At 34.5% G+C, this 24870-nt stretch overlaps 1 protein-coding gene across 6 annotated transcripts in view; it reads right to left on the bottom strand.

Annotated features, from left to right (window-relative positions):
- Nucleotides 1-24870, bottom strand: part of Fak (protein tyrosine kinase 2 Fak) — a 128310-nt gene that overhangs the window by 21880 nt on the left and 81560 nt on the right. The window contains exon 2 of one of the 6 annotated variants that reach the window (XM_013326365.1): nucleotides 6962-7491. The exons of 3 other annotated variants lie outside the window; for them this stretch is intronic. In XM_013326365.1, the coding sequence (XP_013181819.1) occupies nucleotides 6962-7398 (437 nt within the window). In that variant the 5' untranslated portion in view covers nucleotides 7399-7491. Of the gene's footprint in view, nucleotides 1-6961; nucleotides 7678-24870 lie in introns of those variants that run through there. 2 more of the 6 variants (XM_013326357.1, XM_013326373.1) reach the window with 2 other exon arrangements.

Below are 24870 nucleotides of genomic sequence, written 5' to 3'. Positions count from 1 at the left end.
ACCGACGCTCAAATATTGAATATTTATAATAATTTAATATTTACGAATAAACAATATGATAAATAATACCATTTCTAGATAAAACATAACACGATCTATGTGTTTCACAACAGTTTTCCCAAAGAGGTCGTTGTATTAGCACGTATTTACGCACGTGAGAATAACAGTATTGTAATATACAATATACATAAACAGCTATTATAATATAGATCATAGAGTCGACATGTCGATGACCCAGCACGATTATATGCGATTATTCCCCTGTGTCGCAAAACTACAATACGAAGTACTGACCTACTTGCAGTAAGTGTAATAATATGAATAAATAAATATTTATTACATAGGTTAGGTATTGCGTTTACATTGTATTGATTGATAAATTTCGAGATGGATAAAGTATTCATATTAATACAACTCACGCTTGTAACACAGAGGGGTAGGCAGAGACAACGGATCTCCATTTGGCGTGGCCAAACTAACCTCAGCAATCCACTTTTCGCCATTTCGGGAGAAGGAATATGATGGGTGGCGAGCTGGCTTTGACTCCCGGGAATTCACACATATTTTTGAAATTTCTTTTGCCGATATGTACAGGTTTCATCTCGATGTTTACACCGTAAGAAACGTCAAATAAATGTATATATGTAATTCGAAAATTATATTGGTACATGGCGGGATTCAAACCCAGTATCTCCAGGTTACAAGTCAAGTGGTTAACCCCTGAGCCACCGACGCTCTTCGTAGTTTAAAAGTATTTATAATATTCTTGAAATACTGATATTTTTATATTTTGTTATCTCTACTTTACATTAATAAGACAATGTTTTTGTACCTGTTTCGGCAGTGGAAACACAATTATAACATAAACATTGGGGTATGGCAACGTGGGAACATTTCTAACGCCACAGTTCAATACGTGGGCGAAGTTAACGTTTATCTCTGAATAATATATTCTGTAAGGTCGTGTATTGACGAATTCTTTGATTGTACGCACACAAGAATAACTATTGCATAACAATTGTTAAGTTGACATCATACACCAAAGATAGGATAATACTCGTAACATATAGTAGATATCTCCCTCTTATACATCTGGTCATCGTCACAAATAAATAAATCGATAGCTCCTACGTAAATTGTCAAATATTCTATCTTCTATCTATCGATTGCTATTCGATAGTCTCGCTGAAACTCGAGAATGGCTGAACGGATTTATCTTATCTTGGTCTTGAAATGTTCGTGGAGGTCTAAGGAAGGTTTAAAAGGTGACAAAAATTCGAACATTTGCCGAGAAAACCCCAAAACAGCTCTTTTGTTTTGTTCCATATAAACAGCTGGAATGATATCGCTGAAACTTGGCATAGATGTATAACATAGTGTGGAAGAAGACATAGGCTAATAATTATGTTTTTTTTAAATTACGCGCGGACGGAGTCGCGTGTGATATATAGTTAACAATAATTTGTTTTACAATAGTAACTATTACCTATATTTCCTATTGAAAGTTGGTCACTAGTTCATTTACCTAGTAGCAACAAATCTATAAATTAAAAAAAAAACTGCAATTAAGTAAAAAAATTAATCGTAATGAAACATCAATCTTTCACCACGCATATTATTTTTAATTCAAGCGATACATCTTAATCGACAATAATCGAATACATAAATTAAAAATCTGTCGATACTGGCCGAAAATAACGGCATTAAAAAAACTGAATAAATCTCTGTGGTGTCTGCGGCGAGCGTTCAATGCAGATAATAACAATAAACGCCCGCGTTGAATATTCAACATGGCGCTGTGGTCCATCATCGATTTTGGCGCGCTTAAGACAAGCGATGTTTCAATAATTTTATGTCATGGGTACATGGATTATATTGAATCTTTTATATTTTTTTTATAAATAAAGCATGAGTGATTTCTTTCGTAATAGAGGTTTTGTTTGGAGTATGTTTATGAGTTTGTGAAATAAATTAGTGCAAGTTTTCATAGCGGCATACTTCAACAATTATACTATAAAATAATTGTTAGTTTGTCATGTTGTTAAATTATTTTAACTTGATTTTTAGATTTAGTGGGAAAATGAAGCCGGCATTACATACCAAAAAAAAATTAAATTAAATTGACGTTATATTGTCTGTTGCGTGTTCAAAATAAGAACACTGGTTGATTTAAAAACAAAACTGTCAGACAGTGACGATGCGAAGTGATGTCAGCATTTGACAGCTTATTAGGCGACGTAGGCTGGAGGCGCCTGTCGAGGAATGCAGAGTTATGAATCAGCAAGACCGACCATCAAAATAATGGCGGATTTGGGGCTCCCCTGTGTTGCTGTTATGCCTTCATGTTTGGACACACAGTTTTATAGACGCGGCAGAATTTATTACATCGATTGTTTTATTTGATATGGGGAAATGACCTGCATGTGTCAAATAATATGACTATTGCTATCTATAAATATTCGATATACAAAAAATAAGGATAAGCATAGGAAATTGGAAAACTAAAGCTAGTGTTTTTTTTTTTTTTTAATAACTAACATAATAAAATTGCACATAACTAAGAAATTAAATTAGACCTAAGTTACCATTTATGGTTAATTTGGATAATCTAGTGATGCCCACACTAGGCAATGCCTGTATCGTGGGCACCGATATTCAGATAAGTATATAATATTCAGTCCACAAAATTACAAAACCCACACTCACGACACTTTAGCATTTAACAATTCAGTTACTCCGGTATACATATAATAAAAAACAAAATTTAAGCTAATGAAAAGAAGAAAAACTTAAGTTAAATATATAATATAAATGTGTATGTACGGATATATAAATTGATAAGAGATAAATATGTTAAAGGCTCTAGGATTGTATCTTCAAAAGATTCTCAGTATCATTATAATTTAAAGTTAGCAGCCACTTCAGTAAGGTAGATTTGGCTTGTGGTAGGGATTTTTCTAACAAGTCGCAGCGTTTAACTACAGAGTTATAAATATGAAATTGAATAAAGGAGCCCGTGCGTTGTGCGAAGTAGGATTTAACTGATGGCATAGGTAAAAGGTAGACTCTGCGAGACAACCTACTTTTGTGTTCAGCGAATCCAAGCAAACTTTTATGAACCATCATCACAGTTTTGTACACGTATAATTGCCTTACGGTAAGAGTGTCAGAATCTCTGTATAGATCTTTGGTGGGGTACCGAAAAGGTTTTCGCAGCATAACTTTTAAGACGGAACGTTGAGCTCTTTCAATTCGGATCATATTGGTAGCACTCGCAGAACCCCAGCAAGTTATGCAATATGTCAGAAGAGATTGGCACAACGCAGAGTATATGCTTTTTAAAATATCTAAACTGCTTACATCTCGTAGTTTTCTCATGATACCAATAACTCTTCGGACTCGAGAGGAAAGCGATTCAATGTGGTCTTTAAAAGTTAATTTTTCGTCTATGAGGACTCCCAAATATTTTACTACAGTGTAAGAACTTACTTTAAAAATCAACAATGGTCTAATGGTCTAGGAATAAGCTAATTTATTACTAGTATTTTAAATTTAGAATTAAATAAAATAAGAAGAAAAGAAGAATTCGTTGGGGAAATAGTCCTGGCAACTTTACCTGTGTTGTAAAAAAAAAACCGCAAAAGTTGAAAGACTTCACGCGATTTTAATATCGATAATAAATAAAACACCTAAATCGAATAAACGATTACAAGAACCTAATTTTTCACTAAAACAAAATTAACGAGTTAAGAATTGAACACATTTCAATTAAGCAATCATCAATTAAGAACGCAGGCAGTAAAGTGTCCGTGGAAGTGGTGCGTTAATAATGAAACAATTAGCCAACCCAGTACCTACCACAGAGTAATTAACTCGCCGTAAGTCAATTACGTACCGATAATGTAGAGGTAATAACATTACTCTGTGCCACACCATAACATCTGTATTATAATCTTAATTCATAATAATTAAAAAAAATAAAATAGCTGTACTATACTATACACTAACTAGCTATCGCCCGCGACACCGTCCGCGCGGGATTAAAAATAGATGTTGGCCGATTCTCAGACCTGCTCAATATGCTCACAAAATTTCATGAGAATCGGTCAAGCCGTTTCGGAGGAGTATGAGAACGAAAATTGTGACACGAGAATTTTATATATAAGATTGATTAGTGTAAAGGCCGGTCAAGAAACAGAATAACAATATTTTGGCACACAAATTATATTGAACTTAGTACAAATATATATCTTATTACTTTATAGTAAAGTCTGTTTTTGTATCCCATTGCAGTCACCCCAGACATGTTAGGTGGTTATCTTCAGGGGTTACTGAATCATGTCACTACGCTCAGTACTAACCTAAAATATTAATTTATTAATAATTACTGTTGCACACGCAAAGATATTCATAATACGTAATAATGAACCATCGGATCGTTGTGTTATTTTCCAAATCCAAAGCACTTAAAAGGTTAAAAGATTTACCTAAGTGTGTCACATGCTAACACTTGCAACGCTACCAAACTTTTATTGACCAGCGTTGCACCATGCATACCTACGCAAAATCATAATTACATTACATTGCCCAAATTATAATTAAAAAAAGGATATTTTGTTACATTGAAAACGGTGAAAGGTGACAATGTCTAAAACCAGTTACCGCAAATTGTACAGTCAGCGTCATATAGATCGTAACAGACAAGATATGCAAATATATAGGTACACCAAAAGTAATCAATTATATCGGTACAACAAAAGTCCTCAATTAATAGATACATTCACCCTGCTCAAATACATCGGTACATACACAGCGTCAAATATATGTGTACATGCAAGGTGCCCATAAATATCGTAGCAGCCACAGCGTCATAAGTAACGAAGCAGTCAAGGTGTGCAAAAATATCGTAACATTTGACAAAATTGAACTCTATCTCTATATACTTGTGATAGAATTTGGAATAACCCGATAGCGATTTGGAGAAACCGATAGCGATTTGGAGAAACCGATAGCGGTCACAGAAGGCGTGCACCAAGGCTCTGTACTTAGTCCCTTTCTGTTTTGCGTAGTTCTGGATTCGCTCACCGAGGCAGCGCAAACTTCAGCTGAGTGGACCTTCATCTATGCAGATGATATAGCTATCTGCGCCGAGAGCCAACCAAAGTTACAAGAGGCACTCCTGAATTGGAAACACCAGTTGCAGACCGGTGGTCTTGTGTTGAGTGTTGCAAAGACCCAGTACATGTCCTTTAACAATCCAAATTTAAGCGACAACCGGCCGATTCCTATCGACGGTCAATTAGTCACCATGTGCGAAACCACCACACCTTACCTTCCAAAAAAAAAAATTAAAATAGTAGGTAATGTATTGCTTAACATAGCAAGTCTTCTCTGTTTACATATGATAGTTATTTGTAAAACGTGGCCTTAAGTTGTTCCTAGCCGTGAATGTTTTAAAAACTGTTCGGAATGTAAACTTAACCAATTGAATATCGAAATAAAATGACAATATTTGTCTATCAGAGAAACAAGATTCTGTGCTCGCCCGTCTTAGTTGTTCACAACAAAGTGCTCTACAATGTCACATCGAAATAAATTAATTCCGGTCTATTGAAGAAGCAGGAAATGAATAAGAAAAGGAAATATGGAACTATTACAATGATTAAAGGAAACATAACTCTACTACGAGGGTATATCCACGACCTATACAAATATTGTCATAAAATCAAACAACAAAACAATCACACACACAATAAAACAAAACAAGAATCAAATGCATTTTTGAGACTGTCTTCAAGTATATAACATACTATGTCTATGGTTGACAAATAGTGTGTAGCATTCGGCGATGATAATGTCGGTGAACGTTATGTTTGAACATAGCTTTAATAACATAGATTCAGTCACGTCCAATGGACTGTAAGTACTTTCTCACGAATCGCGGCGGTTCTAGAGACTATATAAAGCGACGAATGGCAAACATGAGGTCAGTCGATGCGAGAACTTCGACCCGGCAAGTCGTATCGGCACTTGAACGAGCCGCCTATGCAACAAATGCTAAGAAGAAGAAGAAGAAGAAGAAGAAGAAGAAGAAGAAGAAGAAGAAGAAGAAGAAGAAGAAGAAGAAGAAGAAGAAGAAGAAGAAGGATTGATTTGCAAAAAACAGTGAAAGTGGTAAAAACATTTTTTTACAACAAATCGATTAGTACTAAAATTTACCACTGCCGTGCGCTGTATTATTTATTTCACTTGGAAAGTAAAACTTTTATATCTGATGCGTATTTATTCAACCTTGAAAACTATTGTCATATTAAGAAATGTCATATTTCGAGAACACGTTACGAAATATACTGGGCCGATGGTCCAACAAGAGTAATATGACAGGGTGGCCCTTACACCCACACGCTGCCCACGCGCCGTCCGCGCCTTGAGCAAGACACGACAAGCGGGGAAAGTGTAACCGACTTAATTACTATCACCGGCCACTCTGATAGGCCTTAATTGATAAGCTATCTTAATTATACTACGACTTTCCCTTTCACAACAGATTTCATGCTACAATGCAATTGATAGATTGTATTAAACGAAACATTAAAATCAATGTTAAAGATGAAAGATAAATTCCAGGTATTTCTGAAGTTATAATTAAAGCAACTGATTTACTTTTGAAACATTAATATACGAAAATAAACGAAGAGTTGTAGATAAGTAGACAGTACCGATAAATTGGTAAAGAAAAAAAAAGTTTCGGAAAAGCGTTTATTGTTGGTTTTTAGCCGACTTCAAAACGAAGAGTTTACTCAAAAAAATCATAAGTGAAGGTCCAAAGGAAAGCCTACTGCAGCGTAGTGGAGTTACAATCGTAGACCCAGCAGAATTGTTTTCTAATGAATATCCTAATTCGGTTAATATTAGAAAGAACAAATATTACCCCTTCACCAATTTTAACAAATACACCAACCTTTTTGAACGAACTCTGGTATATCTCCAGGTGTTGCTACTATAGTGCCCCGAACTGGAAGGGCAGAGTAACAGCTGCAAGCTGTTCGGTCGCGGCTGTCTTTGCTTCTTGGTTCTCAGCTTAACTACTTCTTCGATTTTTTTCGTTTCTTTGATCGGCGGTTTCTTCGAGTCGACACTCCATCGATTCCTCTCATCGATTTGATTATCTTCATCATCCACCTCCTCGAGATTCAAATGATCCAGTCTATCTTTAATGAAACTCCTGGATCTCAATAAATCCGGGGTCAGATCTATTTTGTTCTTTCTAAATTCTAACGGCGATGTCGGTGGCCTTCTAGGTTCGAATACCACCTTGGTATATTCGTTGCTCCGACGCCACAAACGAGGCGATAGGGGCCAAAATCGCCCGTTATGTTGCGCGGACTCCATTACCATTTTCGCCGAAATACACTTTAAATATAACAATTCAGTGTACACATCAAACACAAAATTAGCGACTTTATCGACGTTCACATATCACTGATTAAACTATAAACAGAATGACCAGTTAGGGACATTTTTTATTTTACAATAAACAATCACGATACAAACTTTTTAGTTGGTATTGGATCGAGACGTCTGCGACATCCGATAGCGATTCATTGACTACACAAAGGATGAACGGAAAGTGCATATCAATATCCCCCCCTACAAAGTAATCACAATGCGTAACACCTACGACAAATTCTCGATAAGTCAACGATAATGCGGATGAATCAATTGATAGTAAGAATTTTTAATGTAATACCAGGTAACAGAAAATGTACGGATAAATAGTTTTTCCTTTTTTAGGGACGTAATAGCAAAATACCATTGGTTTCTGAGATAAAAATCTCTGGATAAAACATCTCATCATCCCTATCATCTTTGACAAAACGGATATACCAATGTTTCAAACGGATTTTGGTCTCAGAAACCCATGATTAAATTTTGTAATAATTATCGTGGTTTCCTATAGTTCAAGTGCAAGTATAATAAGTGGTTTTCTCTGTTTTTTTTTCAAATAGAATGAGAGATATGACAATAAGTTGTCAGTTGAAATCCACGTTACGAATACACATAGATATCATATTTTGATGTCGCGTATCTGTTCGGAATTTAATCTCGTACCGTAACAAAAATAAAAACTAAAAATGTGTTAATATAACGTCGTAAGCTTAAACATTTTACCGTTAAACGGTAAAACATATTGAATATCAAGTTTGTATATTCATATAAAAATGTTTGCCAATTACTAAAACCTGTATTTATCTTGTCCAATATCAACGATTTCTCTCATTTGCTTTGAAACAAACAGAAATAAACACACACAGTGAGCGTCGGTGGCTCAGTGGTCAAACCCTTGACTTGCAATTTGCAGGTCCTGGGTTCGAATCCCGCCATGTACCAATGTGTTCTTTCGATCTCCGATTTACATATGTACATTTATCCGACGTTCTTACGGTGAAGGAAAACATCGTGATGCAACCTGCACATATCTGAGAAGAAATTCAAAGATATGTGTGAAGTCAACCAACCCTCACTTGGCCAGCGTGGTTGACTATGGCCTAATCACCCTCAACTTAGGGTAGGCTCCGTGCCCCTCGGTGGGGACGTATAGTGAGCTGATGATGATGAAACACACAGCATATGTTTCGGTAGAGAAACCATAACTAAAAAATAATCTGTGGGCATGGCAGTGCCTCCGCCGAGGTAAGCATAATTAGTAACACAATAAACCATTTCATCTTAACTATAGCTTAAAGTTAAAATGAAAGTTGAAATGAAATCTTATTTTGCCTACATTTCGTATAAAATGTTCGTTGTACCATTTAAATGATTTTATAAAATTTATGGCACCATATCTAGTGACATAAAAGTGACCATCGTACCATTCTCTAGGTTTTGATGCATATACATGTTAACGCCCACGAGTTCGTCCGCATTGTGTCTCGAGTTCGATTCAGCTATGATATATTATTTCCATAGTAAAATGACAGATATAACGAAGTATTGTCTCTACGTGGTCTATATCTTAAAATGAAGTCAATAGAAATGTACTCCAAGTACTAATAAATTTAATTACATTTATTTAAATTGAATTAAAAACACACTTTTACACTTTAACACTTTTAGTGCCATTACGTGTTATGTTACTAAGTTTAGCAATTGGTAGCGTTGAAAGTGTTAACATCGAAAGGTTTGTTGTTCGTATATCAAGATTCGGTAAGAAGTTCATTTGTGAGTACAGATAGAAAAACAAAGTGTTCGGCAACTTAATCTTACTAGTATTATAAATGCGAAAGTTTATATGGATGGATTGTTTGAAGGTATCTCCGGAACAGCTCAACGGATCTTGACGATATTTACCCAGATAGAACATAGTCTGGAAGAATACATAGACTACTTATTTAGTTTTTAAAACCAAAGACTATCAAGTCTTCCAAAGTCCAGACTATGGTCTATCTGGGTAAATATCGTCAAGATCCGTTGAGCTGTTCCGGAGATACCTTCAAACAATCCATTCATTTAAACTAATTTCTCCAATCAATCCATCCATTTAATCTAATTCATGTCCTTATAGCTACAATCATAACTAATCGTGTGATACTATGACGTCATCGAGGTAACCATCAAATATTGCATAAGAGTAGCCATAATTGTATAGGACGTATCGTTGCGTCGCAGCATACTAAACGACCGTCAGGAAGTCGCATACATTACACAGGACAATCCTGCCGTTGATATGCAAATGCGATCTAGTACGGATAGCGAGCTCTAGCCATTACGCGAACACTATGTCACTCCCGTAACCAACGATAACTATGAAAATCTCTTTTTATATGACATATCAAATGTTTGCAAAACTATATGCAATTAAATCAATATATATAAAAGAAAGTCGTGTTAGCTACACTATTTATAACTCAAGAACGGCTTTACCGATATGGCTGAAAATTGGTGAGGAGCTAGCTTAGAGCCAGGAGACGGACATAGGATACTGTTTATTCATTTTTTTCGAATTTATGCCTTGAAGAGCTGCACATCCATATGTGATGTGGATGGATGGATGGGTGTTTGAAGATATCTCTAGAACGACTGAACGGATCTCGATTTAATTTGGCATACGTATAGAACATAGTCTGAAAGAGCACATAGGCTGTACTAATTAAGTTTTTTATATATCCACGCGGACGGAGTCGCGGTCGACAGCTAGTTTAAAATAAAAAGAAGCATATTCGTCCTATAAGTCGATGCCAAGTCAGAAACGGGTTATAGAGCAAATCATAATATTTGTATGCCAAAGTATATTTCTAATGTTTTCCGAACCGACCGCGATAAAAGCGCCCCTCAGCGCGATGAAAGCATATGAAACTCATACGATTAGACGGTTGCGGTGAATCACAGGAAATGTTGGGGACGTGCTCATTGTCCTGTGGTCTGACTCAGTCTATGTTCTACAAAACAACACAACACAATCAATATAAACACTACGATTATGGTCGAACCGTGTTTTTAAACTAAAGCCTGGTACTAAAAGCCTCACATATAAAATTAATTATTTACTAGCGGTCGCCCTCGACTACGTCAGAGGAGAATTAAAATGCCTATAATATGCCCGTGTGCATCAACTACCTTTCCGTCTTAGTTCCGTCAATTTCTGTTTAGCCGTTCCGGAGAATACCAGGAACAAAACGCGTACTTGCGGACAGACATAATGTTGTATATTAAAACTCATTTAGAACACTGGCCGTAACGAACGATTGTAATATTACGAGTATATACATATATGTCAAAAAGTAGTGACGTTTATAGTTTAGGAAAAAAGTAAGAACGTGTGTCTGCAATAAAGAACCTAGAAAGTGAGAAATAATAGTGTTCGAGCGGAAAATCCTTAGGCGTATTTTTGGTGCCGTGTGCGAAGACAACCAATGGCGAAGCCAGTGCAACCAGGAGCTCTATGACTTGTACCAGGAGCTGCACGTGGCGGGACACATCAAATTGAACAGTCTTAGATGGGCCGGCCACGTGGAGCGGATGGATGAAACCAGAGTCCCTAAGAGTGTTATGGCGAGTAATCCCGAAGGTCGTCGAAGTCGAGGGAGATCAAAGCTCTGATGGATAGACGGCGTAAATAAGGACGCAAAAAAAGTGGGCATAGCAAATTGGAAGTCCGTGTCCAGAGATAGACCGAGGTGGAAAAAGTTGTGGGACCAAGCCAAGGCCCACAAAGGGCTGTAGAGCTAGAAGAAGAAGAAGATTCTCATATACTTTTGTTTGATTATTATTTACCCTATCTTTAAGTTCTATAGATGTTTGGAGTGTTAGACAAAACATGTTTGTGAGTGAGTGACCTCAGCAATAAGGCCACGGCCGGTGAGATGACATTAGTCTAGGCGCAACCTATAATGACGTCACATGAATTTCGCAAACATTTGACTAAAAATGCAATCGATAACATATTGATTAACGGTTTCGACACTATTAAGGAGTTTTATTACATAAGAGCGTCGGTGGCTCAGGAGTGAAGCACTTGACTTGCAATCTTCAGCTCCTGGGTTCGAATCCCAACATGTACCAATGTGTTTTTCGATTTCCGATTTACATATATTTATTTACATATATGTACATTTATCCAAAGTTCTTACGTTAAAGGAAAACATCGTGATTCAATATGTACACATCTGAGAAGAAATTAAAGATATCTGTGAAGTCAACCAACTCGCACTTGGCCAGCGTGGTTGACTATGGCCTAATCACCCTTAACTTAGGGTAGGCTCCGAGCCCCACAGTAGGGACGTATAGTGAGCTGATGATGATTACATTTGTAACCTGTTTTGTTATAAGCAAACGAATATAATTGATATTAAACCATCTCATTCTGTAGACATCCAATATAACTTTCTTTAGATCAACTAATGTGTGGGTAAGCCCAAGAATTCCACATCATTGATGCATATTTTCATCTCTTACAATTTCTTTGACAAAAGAGAGACAACAATACGAATACGAGTTTGAAATAGTTTACTAATTAAAAAACTAAAACATACTCTATAAAAAGGTTCGATACTTCAAAGTGAATGCGATAAGAAAAATTTAAAATGAACAACACACGCCTCGTTCTTGATAAATAATTCATGTTGCTCTGATGGAGTTGACGATATCAACTCTCTATTAATACATTCAATAATTTAGACGAGGGTTACGTTCGAGGAATTGAAACAATTGCCCAGACGCGATCGATCATACAAATGCGATTGCTTAGGAGTTGCGCACACGTATGACAGTGAATTAAAGTTGTAACACGCGCAATGCCACGACTATTTTACATATTAATGTGTAGACAAGTCTGCAGCAGTCAATGTGTTAAGGACTTCAGATTGATTATATTAATATTTTTATTTAAATTTTAATAATATTAAGTGTAATTAATAAACCTACTGTTGCCCGCGAATCTGTCTGCTCGGAATTAAATAAACTTGATTAGTAGCCAATGTCTCCTTCCCGACTATGTCCTACTTCGATGCCACATATCATTAAGATCCGATTAGCCGTTCTGCAGATATCTTCTAACAAACATCCATCCAAACATTCGCATTAATAATATATGTAAGAGTAAAACTACGTATAAGATAATATCACTTTGCAAAACCATAATACGTAAGTATATATTTAATATTAACCGTAGTATCTTAATAGTTAAATCTTAGACAGAAATCTCAACTTTGTTTCAAAAAAGCATCGCAGTGCTTAGACTTAAAAAGGTCTCAGTGTATCTCTACCTTTAGATTGTAGACAGTGTCGCGACACAATAGCCGGAAAGCGACTCTCAACGCCAGGATGCGCTGAGGCGCGTGCCGACAACTGTACCTCTTTACAACACTGCTCTTTGACAATCTTTTGGAAAAAGTCTGTAAACTGTGGTAAAGACATAGTGAAAGCTTTGATAACAAAAAATACAGTAATAGAATGAAAACTATATACTGAAATATAATTCGTTATAACGAAGACAACACATATTATGTTTTTTTTTTTTTTACAAAAATATTATCAACTTTTTGACTAGCTTCGAGTGTACTTTAAGTAAATATTAATACAAGTATTAAATTACTTTTTTCTCATTTATAACATCTTCAATCAATGTAGATAGATAGTAGATGTAGATCAGTCTTTCCCAAACTGGGCGATAACGCTCCCTTGTAGGCGCTGCAGGTCTCAAGTTGCGGGTTATAGTAAAAGTTTAGTTTAGAATTCTCCGTTAATATACATATATAGGTCACAATAATTAATTAATTTAATTTGAAGTTATAGTGGTTTTTAAATATGTAAAAATATGGGGGCGCTAAAAAGTATTTATTCCCAAAGTGGGCAGTAGACAAAATAAGTTTGGAAACCACTGATATAGATCAACAAACGTAATATTTTAATAACTACCGAGGATATCTACGAAGGATTAATCGGAATTAAATGTATCTAAATAAAAATATGAAATTTATGCAACTAATGGATTTCACATTTTAAATATTGACCGACGTTAGGATGATTTACCGTGGGTTTCTGACACCAAAATCACCTGCCATAAACCAGAGATTGTATGTTGTGTATCCCTGTATGCTTTATACAGATATTTTGGTCTCAGAAACCAAGCGTAATATAAGTTTTGTTATAATAATGCAAGCGACTTTAAAGAAGAAGGAAAAAAGTGATATTTTTATAACAAAACGCTGACCGCTCTGACCGTGTTAAATCTATTTAGAAACATGGGTCTCAGGAAATCGGTTGGATTTTTGTTTAATAATATCACTGTCTGAGTTTTATATTAATTCTCAGCAGATTTTAGTAACTCTTAAATCTTAACCTATATTCAATATCTGTTACTGCCGTCATTATTAAGTTAGTATGTGTAGCCCGCGACTACGTCCACGCAAAATTAAAAAAAATCTTTATAAGTAATGTTCTTCAACTATGCCAAATTTCAGCGAAATCCGTTAAGCCGTTCCGGAGATATCTTTAAACAAACATCCATCCATCTAAACATTTGCATTTATAGTATTAATAGGAGTAAGATTAGTATGTGGCCTATCCATTGCTACTTTAGTAGAAAATTCCAACAAATTGTATCACAGCCACCGCAATGGTACATGTATCACAATTTTTCTCATTTAGACAAGCAGAAGTACGCACTATGACATTAACTTCAAAATAAACAACTTGTCAAAATAAGGAGTAATGGATATATGAGTTCCTTGACAAGTCGTAAATCTTATATACGAGATGGTCAATTTAATAAACAAATCTTATTCAGATTTATGTGACGTTAACGTGTCGGATGACGGATGAGTATGACGGACGAACAACATCAATCATATTGACTATCATGGGTATTATACGAGTATCAAGTCATTGAATGTCAACTTAAGGAATAAAAAGTTACACAAAGACCTCAACACGTTAAATGCCACTCCGGTCACCGGTGACCGGATCCCTGCCTGCATTTAAACGGCGCGTAGGATCCCTGTGACATTCCCTGTCGACATTACGCAATTTTTCGTGGATTTTTCTATTTCTACTATGGCGTTCAACGTGTTAAGATATACATAGACATTCTGAACGATTTTTTTTCGCTAGTCTGATTACCACGCCACATCGTGTTTCTGTATTTATATGTCATAAAATTACTATGGCTATTAATTTAACTTTTTTTATTGACACATATTAATGTGTAGTTTTCTCTATTACCAGATAGCGTTACTTAAGGGCGAATTTTTTTTAAGTGCTGACAATATCCACTGTATACTTTTCAATGTCTGTACTTATACGACAGTTGTAACGAAAAGAGTTACATGTATATTATCTTTTAGATGTAACTCTTTTCACTATAAATAAGGCGATGTAAAGAAACATTTGTGAATATAAATAAAATAACTTTAGTATATTTTAATACGGATATATCAAATTTAATTGGGGTGCATATCTCGAGAATTACACATCGGCTTTCTCAAATTGATACTCTTCGAAGAAATCATCAAATAAAATGCATTGCGTTATATTTATATTGAAGTTGCATAAAAACATTTATTTGAAACTTTAAAAAGACAAAATTAGTGTTATTTTATGCATTACAAAGAGTATTTTATTACATCGATTTTAAGAACCCCTTGTTAAAAAGTATGAAAATTTAATCCAATCGAACTTCTCTCCTAGCATCCCACCACCTCGTAGTATGTAAGCTAGGCAGAGAGTGGGAGAGAGAGAGAGAGTGTGTGAAAGAGAAAGAGGTGTTTCGGGTACAATCCCGTTTTCTTTTCAATAAGTATAACTATTTAAAACAAAATTCCAAACGAAATGACTAGATATAATGATCTTCAAAACATACACGTGAATATACATTGTAGATGCAGGAATACACTTCATATCCAACGTATATTATATGAATACATAAGCTTCAAGCTGGGCTAGCAAATAGCGTGAAGTGGCGAGTAAATAAAATAACATAGAACTCGGTGGTAGAGGGATAGAGTCACTGAAATGTAGTATCTCACAATAGAACCTTTTACTCTACTGCAAATAGGATGGACGTCTAGACATGCTTTTGTGAATCTGATAGCATTAGTTCTATACTTAGGAGTATTTGATTTACTATCTACTTACTAACTTATTATGAAATTCGTCGTTCAAGCTTTATCTTACTAATCTTACTAATATTAAATGCGAAAGTTTAGATGGTTTTATGTTTATTATTACGAATCTTCAGTACGGATGTAGAACATAGTGCCTGGGTATAAACTAGGGTACGTATTAAGTTTTTCTTTAATTTTATGCGATCAGAGTCGCGGGCAACAAGCTAGTGACATAAAGAAATAATAAATTACACCTGCCACATAATATTTTATCAAGAAAACATCGTAAGACTTTAATATAAAGTGTGACCACCCGGAGCCCATAAAATGGTAGCTAACCAAGTGACAGCAGTAACGCCCAGATGCAACGAAAACATTTCGAAATAAACATCGCTCGCCGATTAACGGCCACGAAAGCAAACCAAAAGCGAAGCGAACCGAACGAAAACAAAGTGAAAACAAAGATTCGCTTTCGCATACTTACAGCCTCACTGTCACGATTGACTATTAAAAAAGGTAGTCCCTTAGGAGAATTAATTATGCGACTGGGCGAATTTAAGTGCCTATTAAAGGACTCTGATAGAGACAGTTAGCCTGTCTTCTTACCTGTTTACTAAAATTAACCATATCCGAAACTCATAATAAAATTCGCTTTCTTCAGCTGTGTGCTACAAGCGTAAGTATAGCCGGCCAACATTAAAAGCAACCTCATTGCATCGCATCTGAGTTATTCATTATTTATTCGCGACACGAAGAGATAGGGGTGCTTTGTTTTAAAATACATTAAAACACACCTCACATTAAAAAAAACGTATATTGAATAGCAATACACAGGGTGATCCTTATAGACACATATTAAGTATAGAGGTAACACTTGTCTAAAATCTCTAAAAAAGTAAATACCCCAGTAAATCAGCACCGTTCACACAATTAGAACAAGTGCCAATATAATAAAAGATAATTAGACAACAAACCGCTTTTGTAACTCGAATCGTTTCGACATTAATTGTGACAGCCCTATCGTAGATACACTATTATTCCGGGGACTTGGCATCGAGCCAAAGGACTCTGATGAGTCAGGGACTATTGGGAGTTCCTGCAATCGAATCGTCCACTTATGTCACCGTACCACGATATTTATATCTTTCCGCAATTAACAATAACAATTACACGGCGATGTCTTTTTAAGGCGTACATACGTCAAAGGTGTGGGATACGAGACATTAAATTTAGATGGCAATTACTTGGAATTTTAATAAGATATTCTTGAAATAAACAAGTTTGAGTTATAATTGAATTCGTTGTATTAATAACTTTACTTAGGAGAAGTAATGTTACTAATATTTGAAATGCACATATTTGGCGTATGAATGTAGAACATAGTCTCGAAGAACAAATAGACTACTAATTAAGTTTTTTAATTCCTTGAATCGGATTAGCGAATAGCTATGCCACATAAAATATGTATTTTTAAAAATATTTTTTTCAACAAAAATATTATATGTCAAATACATTTCGTACCTTAATTTAGTGTTCAGTAAGAGTTTAGTATTTTATGTTTGAATATTTATCATCATTCTCTACATTTATCGCATATTCTGTGTACTTGTTCTTGTTAAATAAACATTAAATTTTTATTGGCTATAAATTAAGTTCCCAAAAGCCGTAAAACATTATGTAAGATTCAATAAACACTTTAAGCTAAAAAGTTATGATTGCCTCATTAAAACTAAAAAGGTATGTTGTATTTATTTCAAAAAAATAATGTATTTCAGAGATTTAACATTTGTCAATATAATGACAAGTTAATTACTATGAACCACTGCGAGATAAGGTTTATTTCAACAGCTTTGGTTAGCAAAAATAATGAAGATTCAAATACTTCTAAAGCATGACTTCTTTCTAACTAATATTATTAATGCGAATATTAAGATGGATGATTGTTTGTTTAAATATATCTTCGAAACAGTTGAACGGATCTCGATGAAATTTGGCATTCATATAGAACATAGTCTGGAAGAATAATAGGTTACTAATCATGTTTCTCTCTATTCCGCGCGGACGGACGGAGTCGGGGGACAGTTAATAAAGTATAAAAGATCATAAAGTTTCATATCAATTTCTTAAATTTCCATAACATGATACCATAATATAACTTAGAAGCCTAGATATATCTATAAAATAAGGAATTTTGTAGGATGTTCCTTTACTTCGTGACATCACCAATCGATGACGTCATCCACTCAACACTATTACATTATTCGCAGGTCGTTCAATTAACCAAACGATCCCTGGAAGTGACAATGACGTGATGAGGTCGTTCCATTTTCTATCGTTAAATGGCACACCTATCCATTAACCAAATTATTATTACTATATTCGTGATATGTCCTGACCTTAATGTCTTTATTGACTGTGTTTTTTTGCGATCTGAAGGAAATATAAATTGTAACTTTGTGAATGAAATCGTTCGGTAATTTTCAAACGACCAATATAAACAATTTGCCTGTGACTTATACTTTAACTAGCTGTCGTCCGCGACTTCCTCTGCACGGGCTTAAATATATATAGTGGTCGATAGTCAAACCTATTGAATATGCATATAAAATTATATTAAAATCAGTGAAGCCTTTTTTTATAACAACCGACCGAGGTTACACCGTGGAGTTTAACGACGCCCATAGACATCAGCAATACCAGAGGAACCGCAGATACCTATTGAATATGCATATAAAATTATATTAAAATCAGTGAAGCCTTTTTTTTATAACAACCGACCGAGGTTACACCGTGGAGTTTAACGACGCCCATGGACATCAGCAATACCAGAGGAACCGCAGATGCGTTGCCGGCCTTTGAGATAGTGATAAGCTCGCTTCTTGAATCACCATAAGTCGTAGCGGTTTTGGAAGAGTATAGTAACATTGTGACACGAGAATTTTATATACATAATAACACTCATTCAAACGATAAACTTCGCAAATTTTGTGTAGGCGATGTAGGCGAGTAATCGATTACACATCGTAGAATTTGGCAACATACTAAATGGTGTTAATGTAAATATATTAACTTGCACCCATAAGCACATAATTAAAAAGAAATAAAAAGGTTTAATTTATGCACAAATATTTTGTAATTGACAATACATTAAAGACCACCTGAAGTTTCATAACGATTTAAGAAATTCGAGTCCCTAAATATTCAAAAAAATGTCGAACCAAGCGACAATTATAATAAAAAAGCGTAATTGCGAGACAAATAAGAAATAACCGTTGGTTAACACAACTAAAACATCTGTACGAAATCATGTCGTTATCTTTGTTATTTCAAGGTGCATGAAAGGGATGACAATAAATTTTGTGCAAGTTTGTCGTCAGCGGTAACTTACAGTATAAACACATATGTAAAGAGAAATTTCTGTACATTCGCAATATTTAAAAAATATATCGTACTATATCTTAAAAATCTTAAGATATAGTACGATTACTTTCGCATTTATAAATGCGAAAGTTCGGATAGATGGATAGATGATTGTTGTTTGTTTACAAGGTATCTCCGGAACAGCATAACGGATCTTGATGACATTTGGCACAGATGTAGAACATAGTCTGGAAAAACACATCGGCTATTAATTTAGTCTTTATTTTAAATCCGCGCGGACGAAATCGCGGGCGACAGCTAGTAAGAAAAAAATCGTAAAGCTCGGTACACACATTCAGTTTTAATTGTACAGTTCAACTATTTAGTTAAGTCTGATGAAGCATTGAAATTGATGTTAACATACTAAACAATCACGACCTGGCAAAAATCGCTAAATATAAATGACGACATCGTAGTTTCCCAATTTGGTAGACCCCACAGATGTTACTTGATATCACGCAAGGAAAAAATATATTAATTTTTCAACTTAAATACTAGGTAGACAACCTTTACACGAACCGATTAAACGAAGGCAAACAAATAAGGCTTCATTCGGTTCTTTAAAAAAAAATAACTCCCTATGAAGTTTGATACATTAATAAAGTTGAGCATGAAAAGAAATACCTCGCGGCGTGTAATTACATAGTCCTCCTTAAAAGTCGATAAACAAAAGAATGCGTAATAATACACTTGGAAATATCTTTATAACCAAACTAGCTGTCGTCCGCGACACCGTCCACGCGGAATTAAAAAAAAACTTAATAAGTAACCTACGTGTTCTTAAAGACTATGTTCTACATCTATGCCAAATTTCAACAAGATCCTCAGAGCCGTTACGGAGATACCTACAAGCCAACATCCATCCATACATCTAAACATTCGCATTTATAATAAAAGTAAGAATTACTTCTACCTGAGATATACAATCCGCCCCTTCTTTGGCTTGAAAAACAATGTCCTCAAGCTGTAGGATATAATTCTTCACCATTTACTATTTGGCAATTACTTAAATACTTAAACAAAACTACACTGTCTTTAGACATAAACATTTAAGGTAGGTTCAATATTTATTTAAGTTTCGCGTAAAAAACAAAAATCCTCCATTCCTATCAAAGAAAACCGGAAACCCGGAAAAACGATGAGGAAAAGTAAGTTTAATTAGGTTAAGTCACGTTTTAACTCTACAGAGAAACAGTTGTCATTGTCAATTGCGAAAGGTTTTTAGATTTTCCTCCAGAATTTCAACATAACAGGAAGTTTGAAAAGTTGAAGAAAATGAATTTAAAGAAAAGCTAAGCAAACAAATTGTTATAAAAAAATTATACAACCCAGAAAATTGGAACATCCTGTAATCTTAACAACAGTTCTATTAGTGTAATGTTACCGTGAAATTGTAATTTTCCTAACAATGACATGAACATTATTGCTATTTCTTTTCTTCTCAAAGGGAATGAGCAGGAAAGCAATATAGTACATATATTATTACATTAGAATCTTACCGTAACTATCTTCCTGTAATACGGTAAAACGACTAAAATGAATAATTAACGAATACGTGTTACATTCAGTTCGCAGTATAATAATTAGAATTTTAAATTATCTTAATCAGTTAGCAATTGAATTGTACTCATTACGGATATTCTGCGTAAGAGATTCTTAACTAATGACTTCATTTAACTTAGAGATATTTTTCCGTAAACCAATTTTCATTTATTTTGGAAATTACTTAAGCTATGAACTATACAGGATGTCCCCTGTAATAACTACGGATGCCAACGATTAAACTGAACATACTTCAAAAGTTGCGCGGTTTGAAATATTATTCTAAAAAAAAACCATGTTAAAAAGTTACAGGATGGTTGAAAAACACAGTTATTACGTGTACGATTAGATTACCGAATTTTTCGGTTACAAAAATTTATATATTTTTGTGCACTCGTAAAATTTTGAAACGGTAATTTGCTATTCTAAAATGTTATTACGTTAGAAAAAAAAGCTAGATTAGAGAGTATTTCCTGACGTGTGAACATGTTAGTCTTGATTAGAATCCAAGTTTATAATTCAGGAAGCGTGTAAATGACCTCATTACCCGTGTAATCAATAACAACACTTATTCTTTATACCAGAATAAATAAAACCGCAATTAAGAGCATAAACCACAAGAGTATAAAAAATAAAAATAATACTAACATTTTTTTTAATTGGGTGTTACTGCTTCATACTAACCTTACTAATATTAATCTTACTTCTTACTAATATTATTAATGTCATTCAGATTTAGATGGATGTGTTTTTAGACATTATTAGAATCCTTTGGCGCGAATGACGTGCTTCCGTTACAAAGTCCTGTGTCAGAATGAATAGTGAGGGGACATAAACGTCGACATTTTAGTAAGGCTAGTGTTGAGTCAATACACTGGCTCATTTTCGGATTTCCTTCGGATGGATGTTTGTTAGAAATTATCTTTAGAAATGCTCCATGGATCTTGCTGAAATTTGACATAGATGTAGAACGTAGTCTGGAAGAACACAGACTACTAATTAAGATTTTTTATTCCGCGCGAACGAACTCGCGGGTTACAGCTAGTTTTCCTTATAAATAAACGTTAAACATGACTCATTCAACGGTTCGATTAAACTTACGTTAATCGACATCCCTCAAAAACAATATTAAATGAGTTTTGGATAAGCAGACGGTTTTTTTGTTAAAATAACTTACATTGCGTGGTACCTTAAGTAGCTAGTCGACCTTTACGATAATAACGCAGCCCTGTAATTACAGGTGGGACTTTTGAATCGTTTTTTATAATATCCATCCTTATTGCAATAAGATCAATACAATTTAATAACAGTCGAGTCGCGCATATTAAAGTTTCTGCAAACTTTATTACCTTACTTGGCAATTATTTGCCTTCCTTTATTATTTTACAAGATGTGTTTATTTAAGAAATGCCATATTAAAAATTTTCTTACCTGAGAAATAAAGGCTTTATTATTGGATTTAAAATTAGCAAAGTGTGAGAATTTGACTCGTGATTAATGAAAAACTATAATCAAGTTATCTTAATATTATAACAGAACTTAATATACTCTGTGAAAATAGCAGTATATAATGTTTATAATTTATCGTAGCAATAAATAATGCTAAATGAGAACCAAGCGAATTTCATACAGAATATTGGATTTGATCTTAAGCCTTTAGCTGCCAAATGGTACAGTCACGGAAATCCACAGTGTTCGACTTAAAGAAGAATTACCTTGTCTTTTGCAACGAGACAAACTCCGACCATTTTTAGAAAAAATCAACTCGGTAGCAGTGATTTTCGGAAACGACAGGATAACAGTAAAACGCAATTAGTCATGGATACTGACCAGCATTTTTGTACAGACAAATTAAAAAGCGTCCTATTGGTTATCATTTGCGAGTCATCATCTGAATGCGTATGTAATTTTCAAACAACTGTCACTTTAGATTGAACACCACCAGTTTTCCCGACTGTACGCTAATTAAGGTTCAAATACAAATTTGGGTTCACATCTCTTCAGTTTCGCTTTTCCAACTGTGAGCCTAAATCTAAATTACATCGTAAAATAACAGAATTGTTTCACCCAACATCGGAATAGTTCATGTTCCCAAACTGTTCGTTACTCGGTCTGTTTAGTCTGTGGTATCCAATATCGATTTATCAGTTCTACAGTATGCCTATTAAAATAAACCTCTTGTCTTTGTTTAACCTGGTTTTAGATAATTTTGTGGAACAATTTCGGAAAATCGGAATGCAACGCGAATGAATTCATGTTTCCAACTGATGTAACTGGGTCTTTAATAAATCTAATCTGAAGTTAACCATAAATAAATCATTACCGAAACATCTTTTCAAAAGCATATCTTTGTCTTTTTTAGTTTTGAAACTAAATTCGTGTATTAAGATTTTATTTCTTTATTTTACATCTTTGTTTTGTCAAAAAATGAAAGCTATGGCGAACAAACATATCTGTTTTATACAGAAACTTTGGTTTCGGAAACCCATGGTTAGCCCGATTTCAGATATTCAGTTTAAGACCCTGAGGCAAAGCGGATCAAGTGTGAGAAACCTCCCTATCATTTTGATTTGATCGATGAAACATCTGATAAGGTGAATAACGACCGCATACCACCGAATTATTTCCAAGAAGGACCACCTTGTACCTTCTCAGAATAACTGTACGTCATTTATCAATGCAAAACTGCGCTCCGATCAGGAATGTGCACGAAATTTTTAACCATAGACAATATACCATGACCAAGAAAAAGTCATAGATTTTAACTTTAGTTTCAAATTTGTTTTACTGTGTGATAATTGTTTTTCGAACCTTTTAATGTCATTTTAATCAGAGTACATATAAGTCAGTAATAGTATAGATTTTCCTTTCATGTTACCACACTGACATATTTTTATCCTTTAAAATTACTGTTTAGGTACAAAACAAATGTAATTAATCATATTTATTGTTGGTGTGTACTTTTAGAATTTGTTTTATATTATATTTATTATTCCTCCCAAGTAGGGTTGGCGACATTGATGCGGCACACCGTAAAAAATAAGCCAAAACCTTAAGAAATATAATTCCTTCTGTGTCCGACCGTATGAGTGGTATAAGGCTAGAAGGAAAAAGGTAGAAAACAAACATAAACAGCGCTAATTGGAACGAATCAACTTTTTTAAATATTACTTTTTTAACAATACTAGCTGTCGCCCGCGATTCCGTCCGCGCAAAATTATAAAAAAACATATGTAGTAGTCTATGTTCTTTAACATAGTCTGGAAGAACACATAGGCTAACAGACACTAATTGTGAATACATAGAGTTGTATATCAAATTTTATCGAGATCCGTTAAGCTGTTCTGCAGATACCTTCAAACATCCATCTAAACATTCGTAATATAAGTAAGATCTGTTACAGAATGCTTCAATAAATTAAAATAAATAAAGTTGTCATATTATTGAATTGACATCAAGGCTTAAAAGTGTAAAAAAAATAATTAAACATATTTTAGTACAATAAATAATATTCGTACATTATTTAAGGCGCCAATCCAAGTTCAAGCAAAACCTTGGCCTTGTTATGATAAAAAAAAATGAAATCTGTACTTAAAATATCATTAAGAGAACAAAATAAGCGGGATCGAGACTCAGATAGACTTTTTCTCAAACATAATTAAATTAATATTAAAGACTAGCTGTCGCCCACGACTTCATCCGCGCGTAATTAAAAAAAACATAATAGCTTATGTGTTGTTTCAGACTATGATATACATCTATGCCAAGTTTCAGCGATATTCATTCGCCCGTTTATTTGGGAAAAAGAGCTGTTTTTAGGGTTTTCCCGGCTATTATTCGAGTTTTTCTCACCTTTTAAACCTTCCCTAGACGTTCACAAATATTTCAAAACCAAGATAAGATAAATACGTTCAGCTTTTCTCTAGTTTTAGCGAGACTAACGAACAGCAATTGATTTTTATATGATATAGAAGATATATCTTCAATTTCCGGATGTTCGAGGTTATTTGAAAATATTTATTTGGGAGAAAAATATATTTAATGCGTACTTATCTAGGCGATAATCGATTCTTAATTACACGGTCGTTTCGAAATTTAATTGCTTAAGTGGTTTTTAATTAAAGAGTAGCATTAAAAATAAATTAAAGCCAACTGAGGCGCCGAAGCTGGCCGGTGAGACTGAATGAAAAAAAAAACATGATAAGGGAAAGTATTGCTTGACGCATGACGTACTAAATAAGAAAAGTTTAATTCCATGGTTCGATACATTACTGTGATAAATCTTGAATCAGTAAACATAACAATT

Source organism: Papilio xuthus, unplaced genomic scaffold (genome assembly GCF_000836235.2).
Source record: "Papilio xuthus unplaced genomic scaffold, Pxut_1.1 DF829758.1, whole genome shotgun sequence".
Classification (NCBI taxonomy): domain Eukaryota; kingdom Metazoa; phylum Arthropoda; class Insecta; order Lepidoptera; family Papilionidae; genus Papilio; species Papilio xuthus.
This window is presented reverse-complemented; position numbering and strand designations above follow the sequence as displayed.